The 18,245-nt window shown below is 46.2% G+C and overlaps 1 protein-coding gene and 1 long non-coding RNA gene across 3 annotated transcripts in view; one reads left to right on the top strand and one right to left on the bottom strand.

Moving 5' to 3' along the window:
- Window positions 1-1,861: 1,861 nt before the first annotated feature.
- Window positions 1,862-4,161, bottom strand: LOC115289098. Of its 2 annotated transcripts, none has more exons than XR_003907377.1 (3): window positions 4,121-4,161; window positions 2,688-2,764; window positions 1,862-2,077 (listed from the first exon to the last, which is right to left on the bottom strand). It is a non-coding gene; the product is annotated as an uncharacterized LOC115289098 (long non-coding RNA). The 2 variants fall into 2 exon arrangements; XR_003907376.1 differs by having other exon boundaries at window positions 1,862-1,982.
- Window positions 4,162-4,211: 50 nt separating this feature from the next.
- The window catches only part of LOC115290710 (two pore calcium channel protein 1-like), a 34,339-nt gene continuing 20,305 nt past the window's right edge, over window positions 4,212-18,245 (top strand). The window contains exons 1-9 of the mRNA XM_029938538.1: window positions 4,212-4,219; window positions 4,274-4,295; window positions 6,875-6,966; window positions 7,951-8,065; window positions 10,687-10,815; window positions 14,956-15,072; window positions 15,168-15,286; window positions 15,502-15,603; window positions 17,230-17,356. Of these exons, the coding sequence (XP_029794398.1) occupies window positions 4,212-4,219; window positions 4,274-4,295; window positions 6,875-6,966; window positions 7,951-8,065; window positions 10,687-10,815; window positions 14,956-15,072; window positions 15,168-15,286; window positions 15,502-15,603; window positions 17,230-17,356 (831 nt within the window). The remainder of the gene's footprint in view (window positions 4,220-4,273; window positions 4,296-6,874; window positions 6,967-7,950; window positions 8,066-10,686; window positions 10,816-14,955; window positions 15,073-15,167; window positions 15,287-15,501; window positions 15,604-17,229; window positions 17,357-18,245) is intronic.

Below are 18,245 nucleotides of genomic sequence, written 5' to 3'. Positions count from 1 at the left end.
TACATTGGAGGTGGAGTCAATTTCTCCAGCCCTTGAGACTGTTGACCATGAGACTTGCTTTGACCAAAGAGACAGTAGCAGATGATATGAAAAACACTTGAGCATTGATGCTTGCCCTCCTGATGCTCCTGGGACTCCTCTGAGCACCGATGTGTGGAAGAGCCTGGCTAGCCTGCTGCCTGGTGCACATGGCCCAGACACGTGAGCGCGGCTGTCCTAGACCATCTCCTCCAGATGATCGTACACATCAGCTAGGTTGACCTGGACCAGAAGGACTGCCTGGCTGACCCACCGAACTTGGAAAAAATAATGAGTGTTTATTCAGGTGACCTGAGTCCAGGGTGGGTAGCAGAAGCGTACTGAAATAGAGCCCAGCATTGCCAGATGTTATGACCTTTCAAAGAGAAACCAGAAGTTCAAATTTTTGTGTAAGCTCCAGTTTTTTTTTTAATTTGAATTAGTAGCCAATATCCATAAAGCACACTCTGGGCCAAACAAAACACATCTTTAGGCTGCCCTTGGCCTGCAGGTTGTTGGTCTTTCTGCACAGAGGGACGTGAGGTGTCTATACCAACAGCTAGCTGCCACCTATTTTCTCACCCATCTTGCCGTGACTCCTGTGCCCCAGCTTACCCTAGCAGCTAGCTGTTTCTTTATATGAAATGCCCACAACATACTTCACAGCCCTGGCTTCTCCTGCAGTCATTCCACTTGGAAATGGAAACTGCTGGTAGAGGAAGTGAGATTTGAGATGGGCCCCCAAAGAAGGAAAGTTCTAGAAAGGATACTCCCAGTTTTTAGGTGAATAAGAGATCTGGCATGGAAGTGGGGCCGGTGGTGGGGCAGTGGACAGCGCTCCCGCTAGTGTGGTCGGAGAAGAGGGTTTCTGTAGGGGATTGAGGGTGACACAGTTGGAGGGAGGGGAGATTGTGGAGCCCCTAAATGCCATGCCAGAGATTTTACATTTGATTCTGCAGGCACTCCATGTAAAGAGAAGTCACTAGAAGCTTTTGAATGGGGGTTGGATGAGAAAGCAGTGATCACCTAGAGGTGATTCTAGGCAACCGAGTGCTTGTAACCTATGGGGGGAAAGAAGGGAGCAAAAAGAGACAGAAAGTACAGTGCTTGTAGTGACAGAGGGAAAAACTGGGATGAGAGAGAATTGTCCTTAAAATTTATGGTAATTTCTTTTTTTTTAATGTTTTATTTATTTTTGATACAGAGAGAGACAGAGCATGAGAGGGGGAGGGTCAGAGAGAGAGGGAGACACAGAACCGGAAGCAGGCTCCAGGCTCTGAGCTAGCGGTCAGCACAGAGCCTGACGCGGGGCTCGAACCCACAAACGTGAGATCTGACCTGAGCCGAAGCTGGAGGCTTAACCGACTGAGCCACCCAGGTGCCCCTATGGTAATTTCTTTGTACCTTTGGTTGTGGTTAGTTAGGTTAATTTTCTTATATATCTAAACAAGGCATATGGGCTTTTTTCAAAGCACTTCTGTTAACTTTGTCAAGGTTCTTGTTTGACTTACAGGCATCTGGAGCTTACAGTTTATTTCTATGCTGGAGACTTAGGGAAGGAACTTCCTTGCTCTCTACTGAGAGCTTCTGGAAATGATCATTCCCTCCCCACTCCCCATCCTGCCCTTCCCTCTCTCCCTAGGGATTCTAAGTTATTCACCTTTCCTCTGAGTGAAGGTAAGGGGTTGAGGGGGCTAGAGGAGAAAACACAAAAATCTCAAACACATTTTAAAATCTCGGGGACAGGAAAGGAAATGTCACAGCTACTAATGGAGGAGAAACAGAAAATCAAGAGAAGTCCGTTATCGCCATGGCGCCGCAAAGATACAAAACATACAAGAAGTAGTAGTAAAATAGCCCTGTTTAGACCAGTGATTTTCCATCTTGACTGCATGTTGGAATCCCCTGGGAACTTTACGAAATCATCCTGGGGCTCACCTCCATGAGATTCTGATGCAGTTGGCCTGGGCAATGAGAGTTTTACAAGCAAAGCTCTGAAGGTGGCATCTGTGTCACGGGAGTGTCAGAACTGCTACCCTGGCACTCACTGGTGCCTTCCCTGGGAGGAGGAGGGGGCTGCTTTGAGGTGCAAAACCATCTATTAGCTGCATTGTGAGTAACATTGCTATTTGGTTTTTGCTGTTTTCATGGTAGGTATGGACAGTGGTTTCCATGTAAACTTGAAGTATGCAGTTTTGAAAGAGCATATCTAACACAAGCCACATTCTTGGGTTGGATGAAAACGGTTTGTGTTATGGAAAGATACCAATGACCTTAATGCCAGTGAGAATGCCTGTTGAGAGCATTTCTTTCTTAGTGAAGATGGGCAGGACCCTTAGAAGGTGCACACAGATGGGATGGAGAGAGGGAAGACAGGTAGGAGCAGAAGATGGAGCAGGTGAGATTTTAAAAAGAGACAGATGTCAAACATGCAATAGCCAAGAATGGGAAAACTCTGGAACAGTATAAAGGTAAAGTGGCTGTTGTGAAAGTGTCAGCGTTAAATGTAACACGTGTGTGTTCACATGACAAGGGGGGGTTGGAAGAGGTGTCACAGTGCTTCTATCACTCGTGCAGTGTGGGCAGCCTGGGCGATGACCGATGGAGGTGACCCCCAGAGCCTGGCTGGCCGAGGAATTGCTGGTGAGCATGTTTTTTCTGTGTTCTACCTGGAGGCCATGTGAGGATGCAACTCAAATCCATGATTGTCAGACTCCTCTTGTGTGGACAAACTGTTTCACTGGGCCTGAAAGAATGTTAGTAGCATCAACTTTTTTTTTTAATTAAGATTTTTGTTTTAATGTTTATTTATTTTTGAGAGAGAGGGAAGAGGAGAGAGAGAGAGGGAGGGAGGAGAGAGAGAGAGAGAGAGCGAGCGAGAGAGAGAGCGAGCAAGCATACAGGCGGGGGAGAGGCAGAGAGAGACACACACACACACACACAGTCTGAAGCAGGCTCCAGGCTCTGAGCTGTCAGCACAGAGCCCGACATGGGGCTCGAACCCATGAACCGCGAGATCATGACCTGAGCTGAAGTCGGACACTTAACTGACTGAGCCACTCAGGCGCCCCAGTAGCATCATCTTTTTAAATTAGGAACACTAGTTTTTGATATATATATATATATATATACACACACACACATGAGTCTTGATCTCATGACCTGAACTGGAATAAGAGTTGCACACTTAACCGACTGAACCACCCAGGTGCCCCTAAGTATATTTTTTTAAAGGAAGGCCTTAATCATAATTCTTTGCTATCCCAGTATGATCTTTATGAGGCTTAGTGGAGCTTTCTTAAAATTAGTGTACATTCATTAAAAAAAATAAAGTCTTTCGATGCTAACCATTTTATATCTAAAATAGATTTCTAAGCGTATACTACAAGAACTCTAGTTTTCCTCAGTGTTCATGATGTTCAATAGAAAAATAATTGGTATTAATTAAGAGATTGTCTACTAAAATATTTTTAATATGTAAAGAAAAATGTGTGTTAAGTGTTTAACACATTTATATGGTGCTTTTTAGTGTCTAATAACCTGCTTTTAAGAATTGCTGTGCCAGCCCTGAACGCACATGACTCAGGAGGTGATGGGTTCTCACAGCGGTTCATTCATCTTTAAGATTGTTGTTCCACATCTATTTCTAATCAAAACATTTATCTTTGTTTTGGGGCAATTTTTAAGAGCTTTATTGAGCCATAATTGATATACATCGACCTACGCTTATTTATTTATTTATTTTTAAATTTTTTTTTTACTATTTTATTTTTATTTTTGATACAGAGAGAGACAGAGCATGAGAGGGGGAGGGGCAGAGAGAGAAGGAGACACAGAACCAGAAGCAGGCTCCAGGCTCTGAGCTAGCTGTCAGCACAGAGCCTGACGGGGGGCTCAAACCCACGAACGTGAGATCTGACCTGAGCCAAAGTTGGAGGCTTAACCGACTGAGCCACCCAGGCGCCCCGAACTACGCTTATTTAAAGTGTGCAGTTTGATGAATCTTGGTGTAAGGAAACATTTGTGAAAGTAATAACCACATTCAAGGTGATGAATACATCTATCACCTCTGCAGATTTCCTCATGCCTGTTTGCAACCCACCTCTCCATCCCCTCCTCCTGTCTCCAGGCAGCTGATCTGGTTTCTGCCACTACAGATTCATTTGCATGTTCTAGAGTTTTATGTACTCATAATGTCGGTGTTCCTTTGGGAGGGTAGGAGTTAACTTCTTTCACTCAGCAAAATTATTTTGAGGTTCATCCATTGTGTTTATCCGGTAATTCATTCCTTTTTATTGCGGAGTAGTCGTCCATGGGATACATAAATCACATTTTGTTTATCCATACAAGTATCTGTGGACATTTTGGTTGTTTCTGGTTTTCTACTATGTTTCTAGTGTTCACCTATGAAATTTCTAGTTTTCAACTATTTCGAATATTTGCATACAAGTACAACTTTGGAATGGTGTTCTAACATAGGCCACATTCTTGGGTTGGATGTAAAGTCTTTGTGTAGACATATGCTTGCTTTCCCTTTGGTAAATATTTAGGAATGGAATGGCCAAAAAACTACCAAACTGTTTTCCAAAGTAAACCTACTGTTTTCCATTCCTACCAACAATGTGTGAGAGTTCTAGTTGCTTTACATCCATGCCAACACTTGGTAGAGTCAGTCTTTTCTTTCCTTTTTTCTTAAATTTTTTTTGAGAGAGAGAGACAGCATGAGCAGGGGAAGGGCAGAGAGAGGGGGAGACACAGAACCGGAAGCAGGCTCCAGGATCTGAGTTAGCTGTCAGCACAGCACCCTATGCGGGGCTCGAACCCTGAACTGTGAGATCATGACCTGAGCGGAAGCCGGACGCTCAACCGACTGAGCCACCCAGGAGCCCCTAGAGTCAGTCTTTAGTTTTAGACATTGTATAGTTTTAGTGGGTATGTAGTGGTATCTCATTGTGGTTTAAATATGTATTTCCCTAATGACTAATGATCCTGAGCGTGAGCGTCTTTTTATATGCTTATTTGTCGTGCATACATACATTTTCTTTGCTGAAGTGCCTATTAAAAGACCTATTTTAGTAACTAATGTTTGTAGTTTTTATTTATTTTTAATTTTTTAAAACTTTTTTTAACATCTTATTTATTTTTGAGAGAGAGACACACAGAGCATGAGCAGGGGAAGGTAAGAAAGGGAGGGAGGCACAGAATTCGAAGCAGGCTTTAGGCTGTGAGCTGTCAGCACAGAGCCTGACACGGGGCTTGAACCCACGAACTGTGAGATCATGACCTGAGCTGAAGTCGACTACTTAACCAACTGCGCCACCCAGGCGCTCCTCTTTGTGGTTTTTAATGCAATATAACATTTTTTTCAAATGTTGCCATATGCAATAAATTTCGGAAATGCTGTTCTACTGTGTCTACCAATATATACTTTTGTCTAAAGTTTGGAATCGTTTGACCTCTCTGAATACTGGGTGCATTTGCAAAATTGACTTGTTTGACCAATAGTAAGTCTCCATTCCAATCCCTACAGGAAGATGTCCTGTGGCTTGAGGAGGTAACTGGTGATCAAATGGATAACCAGGTTGTTTTCTTCCTGGAGGTCATAGGAAGGTCTAAAGAGCTAGTCTGTATGTGTTCTTTATCTCATTTATACACAATCCGAAATGTGAGTCATCACACATGGGCTCAGCTGTACTGGTCATGAGGTGATATAACGTCAAATCTCTAGATGCCCCTCTGGCTGGTTGGATGTTATCAATTATTTTAAATTATAAGAACGGTGGTGAAAAGCAGGAAAACGTGGGGCTCGTGTACTATTTAGAGGCATATCAAAGGTGTAACTTTGGGGGGAAACAATTTGGTGTATCTATCAAAATAAAAAATGCAAATACCTCTCATTCACAAGTTCAGCTCTACCCTGAAAAGCACTCCTATGGCACAAAGATATGCACGTGTGTCTGTGTGTCATACGTATTTAAAAAAATTCAATGTAAAAAAAATTCCATGTAATGGTGTTCGAAATAAAAAGAAAAGGGAGACACTATCTAAAGGAAGAGGCACTTGTTGAAAAGAACGTGGGTCAGTGTGTATATATCGTCATGAAAAAAGTGTCCAGAATATCTTGAGTGAGAAAAATAAACTTTGGATAATATGAAAAGAACTTTATTATTTTTAAATTATGTGGATATAAAGAGTGGGGGGGTCACACGTTGAGAAGGAGTTACCTTCAAAAGTCATCAAGAAAAACAATAATTTAGGGGTGCCTGGGTGGCTCAGTCAGTTAAGACTCTGGCTTTGGCTCAGGTCATGATCTCACGGTTCGTGGGTTTGAGCCCCACATCGGGCTCTGTGCTGACAGCTCAGAGCCTGGAGCCTGCTTCAGATTCTGTATTTCCCTCTCTCTCCGACCCTCCCCTGCTTTCTCTGTCTTTCAAAAAAAAAAAAAAAAGGCAATAATTTATTTATTCATTACCCTCAAAAAACACTCTAACCACTCATCAAGTACCCTAAATATAATTTTGTGTTGACATATTTGTGTGTATATGGCCCAAAAGGTGTTTGTATAAACATCCCATTGAAGCACATTTATATGTACTATGCAGTGATTTCCTGTTTTTTCCTCTGAGAGCACGCAGTACAAGGCACACCTCTTGAATTCAGGCAGGTTAAGCTGCCCATGTCTGGCTAGGAGAGCGTTTACAGTACTCTGAATGCTGAGTATCCCCACCTCCGAGAGGGTGGGACAGTGGGACCGTGCGGGGAGGGAGGGCGGAGGGTTTCCTTTTGTACTTGTACATGAAAAAGAGAAGCGTCCCTTCCTATTCTGATTGTCATTCTCTCCTTCCTTTCTCCCAAGGAGGACCAGAACCTTCTCCTGGCAGCCGCCTATGTTTCCGATGCCCAGTACAACAGAAATATTCCATTTGAAACGTCTCCTCAGGCCATCCGGTAAGTAAAGTGTCAAACCGTCGCCTAGAGCAACCTGTGCTTTAGTATGTAACAGTCTTGCCATTGAACCCAAACTGAAGATATTGTCTCCACAAACATTTTGAGACATCTCTAGGATAAGGCCTGGAGATCTGGATAAAATCCTAACATCCAGTGCCTTATTATTATTATTTTTAAGTTATAAGAGCATGGTGCCCCCCACACAGGGAAGCATTCAGTAAGTACATTAAGGACAGATAAATGAGTACATGAATAGCACGTAGAGCAGAAGACAGGGCCTCCAAAGTAAAACACATCATCTTTTCCTTACAGATGAGGTTGTCCTCTTGAAGCCATTAGATGAAAAGACTTGTTCTTTTTCTTTCTGGTGCCTTCTGAGCAATCCGTTTATTTGTTCTTTTCCTAAGAACCATGCCGTTTTTCTCCCAACCCCTGAATGTGGAACTAAGACCAAGGAGTTGGCTCAAAATAAGGAAGAAACATTTCCTATCACCAAAGCCATGAACGCCTCATTCCAGGAAGCTTCGAGCAGGTTGGGGAGACAGTCCCCCACCCTTAGGAAGAGAACTGTGTGGCCACAAGAGCTCTCTGAATCTGCCGTGATGAGATGGGGTTGTGCACACTTTAAATTGGTTAGGCCACCATGCAGCAGTATAATAGGTCCCTTTAACTGAGGGTTTACTCTGCACCAGTCACTGTTCAAAGTCCTCTAAAAGTATTCTTTTATTATTGTCACAACCGCTATTCAGAAGGTACTAATCACAGCTTGAGCCTGTTAAGAGACTGTGGTTTGAGATATGATAATATTGTCATTTTTTTTTCTGTTAGTGTTTCGTAATGTGTCCCTTGCTCCCTAACATTTAAAGGAAATGTGCCGGAGCCCTACTTTGTATTTTATCTACTGTTCATCATCCAGTGGGAAGTGTGAGTGCTGTTTAACGCCTACTCCTTGTTTATAAACACTTTTATTCTTCTCGTCTTCAGACTTTACTATTTTTATAACCACTGGACAATGCAAGTAGCCATCTACTTCTTTATTTGTGTAGACCTCTCTCTCGCACTGTTTGAGGAACCGGCGCTGTTTCCACTGCCTTTTTTGGTAAGGATTAACAACAGAATGACTAACCAGACTTTGTCCTTGATGGGTTGGACTCCACATTTCTCCTTATTTTTTTCAAATTTCAATAAATATGAATGTGGTTTTCTTTTATTATTTTTTTATGTTTATTTTGAGAGAGAGATAGAGAGAGCATGAGCGCAGGCACCTGCCTGTGCACAGGGGAGGGACAAAGAGAGAGGGAGACAGAATCCTAAGCAGGTGCCTCAGTGGCATAGCAGAGCCTGACTCAGGGCTCAAACTCAAACTCATGAACTGTGGGATCATGACCTGAGCTGATAGCTAGAGTTGGACGCTTAACTGACTTGAGCCACACAGGCGCCCTGGAGGAGGTTTTATTTTTATTGCTGGGGATTGGAAGACTTCTGCCTACTCACTGAGCTGCTGCTTCAGTTTCAATCATAAGGCATTTCACTGGAGTAGAGGTTTTTGTCTTCTGTGTACGCAGGGATGAACTGGATAGACAAAGGATATTTTCAGAGCACGTCCATTAAAGGGCAGGTAGACAATGTCATAATATAGTGTGATATGCTGTTTGTTGTCCTTGCCACATTTCCAGGTTTTTCATAGTCCTAAATCACTATTTATTGGTTCTTAGTAGCTGATCATGTATGATTTTGAGTAATACATCAAATTCACCAGCTCACTCCAAGTAATTAACTCCAAATCGGTCCACGTAATAAATTGATGATCTGCTCATGTTAGTTCCCGACTTGATGCTGCCCCTGCCTCTGAGGGTAGTTGTAACAGAGACTGGATGACTCGCAGGGCCCAGAATATCTCCTGTCTGGTCCTTTAACAGATAAAGTTCATTGGCCCCTATCTTTATTACATCCCATGACTCCGTGGGTAATGGGGCCAAACTGGAAGGGTTTCCTGCTCCTGTGTCGTTAGCTGGGGTAGTAGATACCTGGAAACTCTGTGGATATCTGGAGGCCAGCAGGGGCTGCTGGCCGTGATCTGGGAGCTTGGCTGGCTGGAGCTGTGGACCAGAGTGCCTTGCTCTCTTATGCAGCTGCTGCATTGCAGCCCCTTCTCCCAGTGGGGAAGGAGCAGGTCCAAGCAGGCGCACCCGAATGTACAAGCACACTCTCAAGCCTCCACTCCCTTCCTACTTGCTGATGTCCTATCTGCCAAAGCCCATCAGATGCTGGAGCCCCGAGTCAACATGGGAGGACACCGCACACAGCTGGGAGCATGCTTCATTGGGGGGCCACCAAAGTGACGGTGTAACCCACTTTAGGTTAGGATGCTACAATTAATGAAGTCTCTGGATAGAAAACTTGTAGCCCAGGGACTAAGGAAACAACCACAGAGTTGGAAGAAGCAGAGCTGTGCATTCCGAGACCCAGTCAGTCAGTCCCCCACTAGCACCGCCCACTCTGGACACGATGAGACTTCCCTGGGGGTTGTCTTCACAGCCTCTTGCCTCTCTTCCTGAGTCCTGATCCTTCTGTTCGTTATTGGTCACATACAGCTTCTGGTGGGCTGTCTGAGTTCAGAGCCATGTTCAGCCAACGTTTGTATGTCTGGTCTCTGGAATCGAATGTGTTGGGGGGTGGCTTTGGCCCACACGCAGCATTAGCAAGCACATCTTATTTGAGCAGAGGTGCTCTGGAATTGCCCCGGCTCTTTTGCAAGCCCGGCTTTGGTAGTGAGTCTCTAGAGTCCTTTGAGGACGAATAGGCTAAGGGCTAGAAGGTTTGCAAGGGGGTGTAGCCCCTGTCCACGCCCAGGACCCATGAAGCCTGGGGTGGGGAGGGGAAGACTGTGTCAATTGCTGCTTTCAGGGCCCAAAGCCGGCTCCTTTCGTTCTTTCCCTTAACAAATCCATTTCCTGCAGCCCTCACTCCAGACCTTTCTGTCTTCCTAGCCTAGCCAGATGGCCTTTTCCCCATCTCTTCATACCGTGCCACCCTCCTCACCCCCTGATGAAGGCAAGTGTCCTTGCTGGGGAGGAGTTACTGTCTCAGGGCAATCACAGGAGAGCCTGAGCTGCCATCACAGGCTGCCAGTCTTGCTGCCTGTAGGGAGTTTGGAGCTGATGTCCTGTAACCTACAGAGGAGACAGTCAAGACTCAGCATTGGGTCTCAGTGGCCTCCATTCTTTCCTCTAAACCAGCCACACACAGGCAGAGGGCAGCAGTGGCACTGATGGCTAAGGAATGACCCACATTTCAAAATACGTCTTTGGGAGGTACTCTACTGTTAGAGTACTGTTAGAGAAACTGAACTTTTGATGCCTTTTCTAAATATGAACATGAAATTGGAGAGTGCAGAAAATGCCTGTGTCTGCTGTCCTGACCTCCCCTTTTCTGAGGAAATGCCTTCTGGATCCTCTGCCTGCTGATTCAGCCCCTCCCAGGAAGTCCTGCCTGTTGGGTCATGGGATTCATGGCTCAAGGGCAGGTTTCCTCTTAAGAGGAAGAAACCATTCCAACTAGCAAAGAATTTGACTGCAACGTGCTGCCATCAAAAGGGACAGCGCTAATTCTCAGAGGGTGGCTTCAAGGTGGGCTGGGGGGTTGGGAGGGTTAGAGGGAGCTAAGGCTGATCCTCCAAGTGGCAGGGTGCTGTGTTTAGTCTCTGTTTTCTGTGTGCAGGCCACCTCGCTAGCAGAAGTACTCTGTCTAATGGCGTTCTTTGGGAGACTTGTGCATTTTGCAAAAGTCACTCCTCAAATGGTTTTCTGGAAGGATACGAAAAACATCTGCATCATGGTAACCATAGTGGTGAGTGCTGAAGATTCTGTGGTCAGAGGCAGAAACTATGAAGATAAAAGACTGAGTAGATTTGGCTTGGTTAAAGCAACAATGACAGACTTAGGCACAGCAAACACCATTAGCACGAGTGCAGGCAAACCCCAAATGTAGAACAAAGAGAGCAACATGTGACAGTGTGAGCGCTGTATTTTAACATCGCAAGAGAGCTTGCAAATTAAAAGGGAGAAAAAAAAAGACAGAGACTCCAACAGGGCTGAAAATAGGTGAAGGCATGTCATAAAAGAAAAATATAAATAATGGTAGATAATGAAAAAATGTGTAACTTCACTAATTCAGAAATAGATATTAAAACAACAGTAAAATACCGTGTGTTTGCCCATAACACAACGGGAGCAAGAATGAGAGAAAACAGAACCCCTTTACCCTCCTGGAGGGACGAATAGGCAGCCTTTCTGGAAGGCTGTTTGGCAGTTCTTTCAAAAGGCTTAAAGGTGCATACACTTGCACCCTGGAGTTCCATTCCTAGGACTTTATCTTTAGGAAAGAAGGATGGGTTCAAAGGTTTAGCCACAAGATTGGTCCGTGGCTGAACTGTCCCGAATACTGGAAACATTGATAACAACGTGATTTCCCAACAGTACGTTTGTGTTAAATAAAACGTGGCACATCCACTCAGCCCTTTAACATAGGATGAAAGCGACATGTGTCTGTTACCAAGGAGAGGTGCTTGTCATTCATGAGGTCAAAAGAACATGTTATAATAGAGCTGGGTCACAGTTTTGTTAAAAGGAAGAAAAGGGAAAGAATGTTACACATTCACAGAGAAATCTGGGAGGCTATATGCTGAGCAGGCAGGCCAAGCGGGGCACGGTAAGGTATTCTGAAATGCTGCCGTAAGACACAGAGAGGCCCCTTCAGGGATTAGATAAAGGTACTTTATAATTAGCTTATTACCACAGCAGCCTGCATGCCCGAACAGTGATTCTTTGCAATTAACCCCCGGCTCAGTCTGCACCCCCTAAGCCATCCCATGGGTCCGCGTGCTGTAGCCGATACTGGTTTTCCTCTGAGTTTCTTTTGTCTGTGGCCAGCGGCTTGCTTGCCAGCCGTTTCTACATCTGTGTGTCAACACAAACACAGTGGGACAAAACCCACACACGCTCTTTTACCCCTCGCCTCCCCTAGCTGTTTGCCTGTGGGCATTGCCTTATGTCCCAACACCCAGTATCACTGCTCCGAGTCAAGGTTCTCCCTTCTCTCTTGCATCCGTCCTCCCAGGGCCCCTCAGGATACCTCTTGCCCTGTTTCATCTTCCCCACTTGGTCTATTGCAGTAGTCTCTGATGTGGCCACACGTTGCCTGTTTGTTGCATGCCATTCTGTTCCCACGATGTGGCGCAGGTCCTGGTCACCCCTTTCGGGAACTGCCGTGGTGACCTCAACCACAGATCCCCGATACATGCATTCTAGATGCTGCCGCTGGGTTAATTCTCTGGAAGCACGTCTCAGATCACTTCCCTCCCTTGCTCAAAAATGTCTGAGTGCCCCAGATTAGTCAGTGCCCCCCAGTCCTGCAAATATGCTTCACTGGGACCTCTTCACTCCAGCTGGACCGAGGTGCCTGCTGCCCATGCACGTTCCACTCATGCCTCCTCAGTCTGCCGTGGCTCTTTTACCTGGAATGCCCACTGTCTTTTCTCGCCTTGCTCTAACTACTTAGCTTGGCTTCCCTTCACACATCTGCTGAACCCTCAGAATATGCAGACTACCTACCTGTACTTTTCTTATCTTTAGAAATATTTTCATTTTACACTACTGAAAAAGAAATGCAGGCACACTCAGTCTGGGAGGGGTACCTGGGAGCACGGGCTTGGGTTCAGCCCATAACACCACGCTGCTTGATGTGGGATGGTGGAGGATGGTATGAGAGGGGAAGGAGGGGGCTATTTTTGGAAGAAAGAAATCCAAACAACACAGGCTCTATACAACAGAAGAAGACACTCCTGCTAATCTCTCCCGAGGAGACCGTGTGCATCTTCCATGACCCTGTCTGTGCCATGGCCCCTTACTTGGCTGGGGGGAAGGTACCTCTTCAACTCCTAAAACACCTGGCCCAGTGCCGTAAGTACGGTGGGCACGAAGGCACTCTTGAAGTCACATCACAGGGCTCCCCTGCTTCAAATCATCCAGTGCTTTCCATCTCACGTCACAGAAAAGCCAAAGTCCTTATTGTGGCAGAGGCTCTGCGGCCCCGCCTTCATTCCTGCCCCCCTTCCACCCTCCTCCTCTCCTGCCCTGTCCACACATGCTGGGCTGCTCCGGGGCTCCCTTGCATGCCCTTTGCCTCATCCTGGTTTTCTCCAGAGTATGGACCGCCACCTGCTGCAGAGTGTGTTTATCATAAGCACTCTTCTTTCCTGCTGGAATGTGTTTTTTGTGAGGGCAGACACTTTCCACCCAGCTCTTGCTCTGTCTCCAGAGCTACAGTGGCGCCCTCCGCGAAGAGGCGCTCTGTAATTGAGCGTGTGGAGTGACTGAATGAGGATGCCTTGTCCCAGTCTGTCCTCCAGCTGTCACTGGGGCGGCTCACTCCTTTGCCTTTGTCACCCTTATTTGAAAGACTTCCAGGGTTCTCCAGGCCCTGGGAATAAGACTTACCTTTTCAGCCCGCTTCTCAAAGCCACTTGCCGTGAGTCCTTGTCACTTCCTGCTTCGTCTGCCCCTACCTTCGGGACCCTCTGCTTCCCAGATGCTCCAGGAGAGCTCCTCCCTGAGAGTCCCTTTACTATGTCTTCCTGCTGTGGCTCTTGACTTTTCTGAGTTCTTTTCTTTTCTTTTCTTTTTATTTTTTTAAATGTTTATTTATTTATCTTGAGCAGAGGGTCAGAGGGAGAGGAGAGAGAAAGAGAGAGAGAGACAGAGACAGAGAGACAGAGAATCCCAAGCAGGCTCCCTTCTGTCAGCACAGAGCCCAACACGTGATTCCATCTCATGAACTGTGAGAGCATGAACTGCTCTGAAATTGAGTCAGACTGAGCCACCCAGGTGCACCCTGAGTTTTATTCTTTTAAAACTCTGTCTTTGGGGCACCTGGGTGGCCCAGTCAGTTAAGGGGCTGACTCTTGATATTGGTGCAGGTCATGATCTCATAGTTCACGACTTCAAGCCCCATGTTGGGCTCCTGGCTGACAGTGTAGAGCCTACTTGGGATTTTTTTCTCCCTCTCTCTGTGCCTCTCCCACTGCTCTCTCTCTCTCTCTCTCTCTCTCTCTCTCTCTCTCTCTCTCTCTCTCTCTCCCTATCTTTCTCTCTCTCTCTCAAAAATAATAAACTTTAAAAAGCCTCTATCTTTGCTTTAAGATTACATCAGGGAGTGCTTATCCATGAAGCCTCCTCCAACATCGTAACCTCTGGTGGTCTGCCTGTCCCCCCCTCCCTGGACAGCCACGTAAATTCCCTCCTGCCGGTGCCCAGAGCAGCAGTCAGCACCTGCTTCCTCCACGTCTGCATCCTGTCTCCGCTCCCATGTGGGATCTCACCGGGTCCTCTGTGGCTTGCTGAATTGACACTTTCGATGATGTAGATTCTTTTCTACTGACATTTTCCTAAAATACACTGGGTTCTTCTTTTGCCCTGTTCTTAGGTGATTGCAAACCTGACAATAAGGATCAGGATTTTCTTACGTCTGTCGCTAGGCCAGACAACCTCTCTTTTATAGGTCAAAGTGAAGACAAGTTAAAGCCAATTAGGCTGTCGTATGGAAGCAATTAACTGTGCAGATAACCGCATGGTTAATGTCAGACCGTGTGGGTTCCACGGTCCTCTCTGCCCCCGTACTAGCTGTGTGACCAGAGCCACATGCTTGCCCTCTCTGTGCCTCCAGTGTCTCCATCCAGGAATAGTGCCCACCTGAGGGGTGTGGTGAGGATAACATAGAATAATCATGGCAGGTGCTTTTTATACTTCACGGCACATAATAAATACACAAATAACAGCTACTTTTAATGTCACGTCACAAAACTAGAACTGTACTGTTTATGGAACTTGCATTGTGACCCTCCTTCCGGGCCAGTGAACATGCATCCCCACCGTCACTTCCTCTGTCCTGGAGCAGTGTGACACTGCCATCTCTGTCCTGTGTCTCTCACAGCTGACCCTGATTGATCTGATTATCTGTGGGTCCCTGGAAGCTGTTAACATCCACAGCGTTCGATGGTCAAGGGCCTTAAGGCCAGTCTTCCTAATTAACTTCCCTGAAAGTCGTCAGGTAAGGATATGTTTCAGGATATGCAAGGGCTTGGCTTTTGTTTTGGCCAAAAATTAGCTGATTTCTTGTAACTGAAATTAATTTTGTCATCACAGATCCGAAGAACTTTCAGAAGCATCCGGAACACTCTGCCTGATATTCTCTACGTCTTCCTCTTGTTTATGTTCAGTGTGCTGATATTCTCCCTTATGGCCTTGAAGCTTTTTGGGGATAGGTGAGCACCCTGCTCTGGAAGTTTCTGCCTGTGAATCTCCCCCTCCCCATTCAGGTTCAGCCTGTTGGTGGCAGAATCTGTCACGGGGCGGGGAGGTCCCTGTCTTCCTTGCTCAGACACTCCAGGAGTGCTTCTGAAGGGGAAAAGTGTATCAGAAAGCACAACTTCATTTATGTGCGTGGGGTTTTCACTTTGTGTTTTTGGTTCCTCTTCAGGGGTCTTAAAACAGTGGAAGGATTGCCCTACTTCACAAATATCCTGGACATAGTGTTTGAGCTCTACGTCCTGGTCACTACCGCCAACAGCCCTGATGTCATGTACGTCCGTCTCAGCTCATGCTCATGGTTGGACCCCTGTTACCAACACAGAATTCACTTTGTTAAAGGCAGCTGCACCAGCAGGGCTGAGAGAGGAGAAAGAGTGATTTTCTGTTTATTCATATTCATTGTAAAAATGTTTGAAGAATGCAACGTGTTTATGCTAACAATAGCCTACTCTGTCTATTTAAAACTAAATTTAGGTGATTTGTTTTTAAAAAACTGAAAGCAACAGGAGATATCTCTTGAGATACAACTCTTTTTTTAATATTTAAAAATATGTTTATTTATTTTTGAGAGACAGAGAGAGACAGAGCACATGTGGGGAGGGGCAGAGAGAGAGGGAGACACAGAATCTGAAGCAGGCTCCAGGCTCTGAGCTATTGGCACACAGCCCGATGCAGGGTCAGACTTGTGGACCATGAGATCATGACCTGAGCCAAAGTCGGACGCTTCTCCGACTGAGCCACCTAGTGCCCCTTGAGAGACAACTCTTAAATATTGAAGCTTACTTTCTACTCAGGATTTTTTGGGGGGAGAGTCTTGAATTTCAACAACTAAGCCATCTTTTGAAAGGAATCATGGCTTGTTCTCCTAAGCACTGACGCGCCTTTGTGGTTAGATGAGACAGGAAAGAAATGTAGAGGTTAGTAGTTGGTGCCTGCCCCTTCGAAAGGCCAATTCTCCACACACGTGGACTTCACTTAGGAGGAAGACTTTGTGCATTTTATTTCCTAATGTCCTTCGTATTATGGATTAAACTTGTTTGGGGAAGTAAAATTATTAAACAGCACTATGCTGAGTAGACATCCCTTGGGGTCTAGGGCGTGGACAGGGCTCCAATTGCAAATGTCAATGCCAACTCAGGCCATACTGCACTTCGGGCAGGGCAGGTTTTCTGTCTGATAGTTCTGCGTGGGATCATCATATCGACTTGCTCTGGTGTTTTGCTCACTCTTGGGCCTGGCTCAGGCAAAATGTACACAATTGAAGTCCTGGCGCTTGTGTGCTCCTGGATCTTTCTCTCAGACCCTAGCACCTCCAACACTCTCTTTTGTATGAAATCCAGTTTCCACTGGAGATGGAGTGAGCACACACCCTGATTTATGCCTCTCACCCTGGTGCCATTATTATTGGTGCTCCATTCTTTCTCATGGTCCCAGAGTGGCTAGAAAATTATCTGTCCCCCTACCCCCCAACAAGGCAGTCAGGTGTCCCCAAAGAGCTTTGAGTATAAACCCAAGCCACACTTCAATTCCTTCTACAGTCCTGAGCAAATTGGTCTCCTCTTGTAGGCTTCGAGTGTGAAGCTCCCTCGTTGTGAAGGGAGGGAATAGGATTGGGGGATCTCTGAGGTCCCACTTGCTTTGAAAGCTGCCACCTCTAAAAGGCACAACGACATTCAGAAGGCAAGTTTAGAGCCGGCTGTTTAGCGGTAGGGGTGGTGACGGCTTTGTGACCCCATCACACGGCACCACACAATATGGGGGAGAGTCAGAATGAAAGGAGCTTTCGCTGCACCTCGTGCCCGTGGATTGTCCATGTGGGATGGCACCTGAGGTTAGCCTTTTATGCACTAAGGACCTAGGCTATGAAAAACCATGTAACACAATTCTTTCCTTCTAGGATGCCTGCCTATAACTTCAATTGGTGGTATTCTCTGTACTTTATAACCTACATCATCATCAATACCTACATCTTCATGTCCGTCTTTCTGGCCGTGGTCTACAACAATTACAGGAAGCACTTAAAGGTAAGGCGCATGAGCGGAAGGGGGGTGGGGGTTGGGGAGGATAGGCACACTGGGAGGGTTCCGTGGAAGGGAGGCTGGCAAACGCATTGGCTCATTTTTGAAAGTGTCCATTTTCTTTCTGCTTTGGCCAATCTGAAGACTTATCTGGTGTCTCGCTCTATTCTGCTAGCTGGGGTGGTTCTTTACCAGTCTTTGCAGTGGGTCTAACAGTGTGCGTCGAAACATTGTGAACGGTGGCAGGCCCTTGCTTTGCTCATTGCCCCCCAGGCATTCAGTTGCTCGTGGTTCCTTGAAAGGGTTTGCTAAGAATGGGGGTTGAGGGTATTCTCCAAGCTTCCACTCCTTTTCGCTTCTCCAGCAAAAGCAGAAACTTCTCAAAGCCAGCAGTTTCTGCCCTGGTGCCTGCCTGCTAGTTAGATTTACGTCTGGAGAATTCCTGGAGGTGTTGGGTGGGCAGAGGCTTCTGAGTGCCTGGGGTGGAGGATGTTTTATCTACAGCCTGGAACTGGGTTGCCTCAGCCACATCACCCGCCCGCCCTCCCCAGCACACAGCTTTGCTGGGTGGTTTTCTCTTGTCGTAAAACTAGGTGCACAGAGAGGCTTTTCACCTTACAGGAAGACATTGGCTTTTGGTTTTTGATCCTTTTGGTTCTGTTTTGAAGTCTTCATTGCATAGGGATGATCCCAGGAGGGAGCAAGGAGACGCTCAAGGAGAACTTAAGTATGTGTGCATCTAGGGAGAAGCAGGTGACAGGGCTGAGTCTAAAATTTGGCCAAAATGGCCTTTAAAGGTGTCTGGCTTGCCCCGGTCCTAAGCTGTCTGTGCACTGCAGGGACTTGAGCTGCTCCTGCCCCAGAGGCCAGGCCTCCCAGAGACCCTCCTCTTCCA

This window comes from Suricata suricatta, chromosome 4 (genome assembly GCF_006229205.1).
Source record: "Suricata suricatta isolate VVHF042 chromosome 4, meerkat_22Aug2017_6uvM2_HiC, whole genome shotgun sequence".
NCBI classification, from domain to species: domain Eukaryota; kingdom Metazoa; phylum Chordata; class Mammalia; order Carnivora; family Herpestidae; genus Suricata; species Suricata suricatta.
This window is presented reverse-complemented; position numbering and strand designations above follow the sequence as displayed.